Raw genomic sequence first — 7500 nt, 5'->3', positions numbered from 1 at the left:
CTCTTTTCCTTGAAGGATTCTCATGTGATGATAAGCATCAATCAAGATTGAAAGTTAATTTACAATACCCTTAGTTGGACGGTTTTTTAGCTTTGCCATAAGTTCTCAAAGACATTAACATATGAAATTTTGCCATACTATCTTACCTTAAAATGGGTAACGGACAAAGAAACAAATGCCTTGAATGCAAAGGTTGATGTGATTTTTCATTATCAACTAATGTACATAATTTAAAATTTTATGTAAGACTATAATAGTAGCGATTATAATTTAAGAATACTAAGGTTAGTCAATTATGAGTGTGTGAGAGATTAAATTGGGATAAATGAAAAGACAAATGAGACCAGACTTTTTACATGGTTTGGCTCAATGACTAGAATACTTACATATATAATGTTGTCACTAAAATGAGTATAGTACAAGAATAATATAAGATAATAGTGTTTTCCATGTTTGCTTCTCTCTCCCTCCTATTTCCCCTCATTTGTTTATTTACATACAAGACTTTAAGGAAAAAATACAATTTAAATTTCCTTAATTTAGGATCTTAATATGTAATTTGAAATTAAATGGGAATGGGTTATGTCTATATCAACAACATTTTGTTTATGTGAGAAGTTAATATTTTGTTGGATGATCGTTATGAGGTGTTGTACCATAGAATCTAGATGGGTCTTTCTTTTGATAAGATTGTAAATACAACCTTGTCTTGAAAAGAATCCTTCACTTTGCGAGTTGTTGAGTTTGAATTGCCTAGTCGCCAATAATTTGTCAGGAGGTTTAAGTTTGGGTTCAAATTCTATTAAATTATAGGCTTCAAGCTAGATAATTGTTTAGTCATTTGTTGATTATTGTATCTGGTTGCATTTTGAGGGTTGACTTCTAGGAGAACTTTTTTATTACATAACATTTGCCCCCAGTTCTTAAAGTGCAAGAAAGACTTCAAAAACTTCGATAATCTTCTAGTATGTTAAGATCTTATCATATCTTTTGGATTGATGCACAAGCCGTTCTGGTTATCTCAAATTTAAGAATCGCATGCACTACCATCCATTAGAGAATTTTTTACATAGACACTAGCTAACCATTTATATGAAATCCTTTTAATGAGCAGGTCATTAAACATGTAGTTAATATGCGCTAGGTTGACACCAATAATCTTAACATGTGATATTTGTCGCTATTTATTGGTACTATCTTTCAACATGATAATGACCTTATCATATTATATGTATTCTTGGTCAAGATAATACCGAGGTTACGAACGATATATATTGGTCATCATACATGTTCATAGAGTTCTCATGTTTAAGTTATACGTTGATCTTGTCATCACAATTCCACTAATTAAAGAATTTTCATTATACATATAAAAAGTATATACATATGCAATAATAGATGAAGAGTTGTTAATTTAATAATAATAAAATATAATGCATTTGTTCGAATAAAATTACTTAATTAGTTTTAACTTTAACCATAACAGTGAATTTGATCTAGACTATCTCATTCTAGGAAGTCAATGTTCTCCCTTTTGATTGGCTTCTTTCTCTCTTCTACTCTCAGCTACTCTCCCCTAATTATCTTCGTTTCAGATGAAGATGATTCATCGTTTTTGGCTGAGAGATGAAGACCATTATGAAAATGATCAAGAGAGGGAGGTGGAGAGACCAGGAGGGAGAGATAAGCTAATTGAGAGAGAGAACGTTGATGACTAAGAAAGAGATATTCATCGGAGAGGAGTAAAAAAAACTTTAGGGGAGAATAGTCACTTTTCAAATCTTGGGTGGAGAGAAATTATTGGATTTTTAAATTAAAAGAAGGAAATGTGATAAATTTTTAATTTTTTTAAAAATATTTTTAGTTAAATAACATATTTATCTTTAACTCTGATAAAGAATTTTAACAAAAGTGTAAATATTTAAGCAACGGGGAATTTGTTGTTTCAGTAAACCTTGGGCCTTCGGTAGCAGTATTATTCTTTTCCGTGTTGGCAAATCTGCTGATAAAATCATATAGGCCTGGCTTGCACTTGTTTTAAAGAGCCTTATGCAGAATCAGTTGATATCATTGTTCGTCCTTAGCATCCAAACAACACACAAAAATACATAAACAACCTTCCATCATTCACCAACCTCCGTTTTTGACTCTTTCTCTGTTGTTTTTTTCTCTCCTTTCACTTCTTTTAATCTCCAACTTGCTTAATCCTCCACTCAATCAAATTCATCATTATCACCATGTCTGATTCTAGCTCTGACTCTTCTCCTTACCAGGTTGAAGAATGCCGAGGAGTCCTTTTTGTTTACAGCGACGGCTCCATTCGCCGTCTCTCTAAACCAACCTTCAACGTCCGGTTCGCGATGACGGTTCCGTTTTATGGAAAGACGTTCAATTCGACCCTCAACATGACCTCTCTCTCAGGCTCTACAAGCCCGCAGCTTCACTCACTTCCACATATAAGCTGCCAATCTTTTTTTACATTCATGGTGGTGGATTTTGCATTGGCTCACGCTCTTGGCCCAACTGCCAAAACTACTGTTTTCGCCTGGCTTCCGAGCTTCAAGCTGTTGTCATCGCTCCTGACTACAGGTTGGCTCCTGAGAACCGCTCCCGCTCCCTGCTATTGAAGAGTGGATTTACAGCTGTGAAATGGCTCCAGGCTCAAGCTTTGGCTAAGGAGCCGGATACTTGGCTCACTGATGTGGCTGATTTCAGCAGGGTGTTTATATCCGGTGACTCTGCTGGTGGGAACATAGCTCATAATTTGGCAGTGAAGCTGGGGCCTGGTTCGCAAGAGCTGGCTCCAGTTCAGGTGAAGGGTTACGTTCTTTTAGCACCATTCTTTGGTGGCACTGCGAGGACTAAATCGGAAGCTGAGGGACCAAAAGATGCTTTCTTGAATTTGGACCTTATCGACAGGTTTGTAAAGTCTTATATTATTATTGATGCTGAAAAAAAAAGCTGTTTAACTACTCATTTTCAATTAGTTAAAAACAAGTAGTTTTCAGTGTAAGATGCCATAAGAATCGCACCCACTGTGAATTGCACCATCCATGTGTAATTCTGACTGAATCCCACCATCTTATATGTAATCTGATGCTTAAACCATTCAAGATGTAATTTAGTTAAAATAGTAAAGAGGAAGGTGAGAATCGAACTAGATTTAGTTGGATCGCACCATCTCAAATGTAATTCTAGCAAGATCGCATCCTCTCATATATGGTCCGTCTAAGCTGATGAAATTAAGTCAAAGTTTAACGAGCAATATTATGCGTATCCCGTTTTTAGTATATAATAATATGTTATCATGTGATTAGATATTATTTTATCTTTTATAAAAAATTATTCGATTATTCGATAATACATATTAAATATGTATCAATTTATATATCAAAAATAGGTGTTCAAAATTTTATTAAAGTTTAATTATGGTGTACAGGTTCTGGAGATTATCAATACCAAGTGGAGACACAACGGATCATCCACTTGTGAACCCATTTGGGCCACGTAGTCGGAGCCTTGAAGAAGTAAAATTTGATCCAATATTAGTAGTTGTTGGAGGAAGCGATTTACTCAAAGACCGAGCTGAGGATTATGCACAGAGGCTCAAAGCCTGGGGAAACAAGATTGAATATGTTGAATTCCCAGGACAGCAACATGGCTTTTTCACCTTTCATCCTAATTCTCAACCATCCGACCGACTTATGCACATAATCAAAAACTTCATCACTGAAAACTCTGCGTAAGATTCTGTATTTTCAGCCATGGATTATGTGTTTGTTATGTTTTGGACTTGTTCCATTTGTTTATCAATTTTATATTTTCAGCAGCCAAGTCAATCTATTAAGTGTCCAATTATTGATGGAGTTGAATTAAATTTTTGATATTTAAATCCAATTTTTTACATGCATGATAATTTTTAATTTTCAGTTAGCTTAATTGATGACCCCATTTAGCCTAATGAGCAATGTTATATACATATACTTTTTGTATACAAATATATACATACATAGATGTGTCATTCTATAATTGAATGTTAATTTTATAATTAATTCAAAATCATTCGATCACATAATGATCACACATTAATATTTATACACATAGTTTTATTGATAATCTAATTGATGACATTAATAAGTAAATGATGCATATATATATATAGATTGGAGAATTAGATATAAGAGGCTTATGATCAAAACCTCCAAAACAATATAAATTTTGAGCATTCTCTTATCTCTATTTAGTTATATATATATATATATATATATATATAATATATATATATATATATAATTATATATATATATATATATATAATATATATATATATATATATATATGCTTGCTTGTTATTGTCCAATTGTCTTAGTTTGAAATTATAATTTGACATTGACTTTGATAATATCTATATGTTGCCTCTTTAGGACTAATTTAAGCCATTAGAGTTTTTCAATTAGTATCAAAACTTGGATTTTTGGTTAAGGTTTGAGATCACATATATAGAATGATTAGCAATTCATCTACTCTCATGTTTAGTGAAAGTCAATGCACCATTAAACTACCCTTGTTATGTAAAGTAAATTATATCCAATGAAAAATTAGGACGAGACTTCACATCAGGTCCATAGATGCCTAGTACTAGGGAGCAACAAGATTGTTTGGAAGGTAACCTAGTGGAGGTTCTTCATCAAGATGAGGACTTGAAGAAAAAATTGGCATCTAGCAATGCTGTAAGGAACAAGTGAAAGATTTTGTGTGTTTGTATAGGTTTAGGGCTAGACTAAGCTCTTGCGAATCAAACTTGGTTTGCGCTCGATCTAGCCCTAACCAAGCCAAACTTATTTAAGTTTGGTCAAGCTTGAGCTACATTCGAGCTTGTCTATACAATGTTGAGCCCTAATGAGTCGATCTCAAACTCTTATCCTAATCATGAGCGCAATCCCAAACACCATAATCTTCAAGTTCGAGCTCATCAAGTTACAACTAAGTTGAATTAGATTTTTTTTCATATTTAAGCTTGGTTTAGCTCAAATCTAGTCCTAGTTTTACTATTGAGATGTATTGATATAATAAAAGGTCGTGTCGACCTATCTTGTTTGGGCACGACCTAGCTTGGGCATGACACAAATTTATGAATTGTGCTGAGGTGCACTAATATGGTGGGTTGTGCTACGATCTATCAGGAAGGCTCATGGATTGTCTCAACATAACTAATTTATTCAAATAAAAAACAAAATAAAACAAAGAAGACGGTCGGAGGAAAGTGGTCGTTGCGTAAATGACTACTTAAGATTTTCTAATATTAGTTTTTTTTCTAAACTTTCCTATAAATACTATAATAATTTTCTTCAATAACTTCATCAACTCTCAAGCTCACATATTTTAATTTCTCAATTATTCTTGTTTTATTTTAATATTTATTCAATTTAATTAATTATATTTCTTTCCTTATATTATTTCAAATGGATCTAAATCCAAATGAACTTAATCATTTCGATTATTTAGTCAATAAAACATGTGATACTATATGATCAAAATATGTTGTTACAATTGATTAATCTTTTTCATTTGGTGATGATAGTATTTAGAATTATTTATAATCAGAAACGTACAACATGCTTTTAGAAGAGTTCCTAGAAACACTTCGAAGTTAAAAAACAAATAAAATAAACATAAACTTAGTCAATTTAATAGAGTTATTTCATTCATGTCTGATTTATGGACATTTAATAACCAAAATTTTTTTGCGATTTGTCATTATATAAATTTTGATTGACAACTAGTAAAAAAAATTCTTACATTTTGTATTTTAGACTGTCCACATACCACCGTAAAAATTTATACTGAATCAAGTGACAATTTTATTTAATATAATATAGACAAAAAAGTTTTTAGCGCACATTTAAACGTAAACAATGTCTTTGATTTAACCGTAAAGAAGGTAAATATTCGGTAGGCTCAAGCTCATTGCCTAGTGAATTTTTAAACTATAAAAAAAATGGATCATTTGTTGAAAAGTATGAATGAAAATGACTAATTCGATATTTTTGCATGGTTGAAAGCACGTAAAAAGACTTATTTTGTATTTCCGACCATGAGATATAATTTTAACACCCTTTAGTTTTCTATTATAGCATCTAAATCAAATTTTAGTACACATGAATGTATGTTGGACGGTAGATGATCATGTTTTAGGTGATAATAAATTTCCATACTCAAAATCGTATTGTTGAAGGTATATTAAAATTTAGATTTAGAAGAAAGTGAAAAATGTATTATACTTGCCGTACATATAAGTTTATTTTTTTACGTAAATCATATGTTTCTTCATAAACAATTGGGTATTCAGGTAAAATGTTATCATATAATTATATATTATTTTGTCTTTAATTTTAAATTACTCAATCATATAATGATATATTATTTACGTATTTATTTTATATATTTAAAAATATATACACATAATTTTGTTATTAATTTAAAGTTTTGTTAAAAAGTTAGATAAAATAACAAAATTGTATTTAATTAAATTATTAAATTAGACAGGTATTAAATTATAATAACTAATTATAAATAGTTTTGGTTGTTAAAATTCCGTTAAAAGTCATTATTTTTTATAATTACCGGATTTAATCTATATGTGGTAAAAACTAATCCGGATGTTTCGCGTTTACTCGGCTGTTAAACTGTTCATTATTTCAATAAAATTCATTTTTTTAGCTTTTATTAATATTTTTTAATTAAATCAAAAGCATAACACCACCCCCAACACAGGAGATCTTCCTTAATAAAACTTGCAATGAACGGGCTAACAGTGGTACGGTCGCCGTCGATGATCCAACGGCGACAGCCCCTCTTAGCCCCAGATGTCAGTCAGCTAAAGAGAAAACAAAAGTTCGGCGAGATGGCCGGCGGGACGGCAGCAGATTGCGCGGCGGTGTGTTTGCTGCCCATGTGCGGTGATGAATCTGGTGGTGCTAGCTGTGTACAAGGTGCCAGCCGGACTGTGCAGGAGGCATGGAGTAAGCAGAAAAAACGACGGCGTATTGCGAGGAGAAAACAGGTGGGTGGGCTTTTGATGGGGCCCAGTGGGGGGTCATTGTTAGATCATAGGGCCCAAATGGAAGATTTGTTGGAAGCAATGAGCACGGAGGATACCGAGTCGGTTCTTGAATTGGAAAAGGAGATATGGGAACGATTTCAAGGAGCTGGATTTTGGAGGAGTCCTACTCGAAAGGAAGAAGAGGCTCACCCTCACAGTCATTAAAGAATAATTTAATATGGCAATTATTGACATATTCACATTGGATTTGGTCTATAATTATTTTCCTCGCTAGATTTAAATTCATAAGGAGATTTTACTACGAGGGGTTTGCAGGAAAATGAAATTGGAAAAAGGTAAGTATCTACGTTTTACAGTTTGGGAATTGTAGATTTTTACTTTTTCTAATTGTAAATGTCTTGTAATTTAGCTCTGCAGTTTGGTATTCTTTACAAATT

The 7500-nt window shown here is 32.5% G+C and overlaps 1 protein-coding gene and 1 pseudogene across 1 annotated transcript; both read left to right on the top strand.

Moving 5' to 3' along the window:
- The first annotated feature begins 2042 nt into the window (after positions 1-2042).
- LOC123204707 lies at positions 2043-3828 on the top strand (annotated as a pseudogene).
- A 2908-nt stretch (positions 3829-6736) lies between these two features.
- Positions 6737-7494, top strand: LOC123209405. Its single transcript, XM_044627463.1, has one exon. It carries the CDS (start codon positions 6800-6802, stop codon positions 7265-7267), a length of 468 nt encoding a protein of 155 aa, XP_044483398.1. The 5' UTR covers positions 6737-6799; the 3' UTR covers positions 7268-7494.
- The last annotated feature ends 6 nt before the right edge of the window (positions 7495-7500 follow it).

The sequence above is a fragment of the Mangifera indica genome, chromosome 2 (assembly GCF_011075055.1).
Source record: "Mangifera indica cultivar Alphonso chromosome 2, CATAS_Mindica_2.1, whole genome shotgun sequence".
Lineage (NCBI taxonomy): Eukaryota > Viridiplantae > Streptophyta > Magnoliopsida > Sapindales > Anacardiaceae > Mangifera > Mangifera indica.
This window is presented reverse-complemented; position numbering and strand designations above follow the sequence as displayed.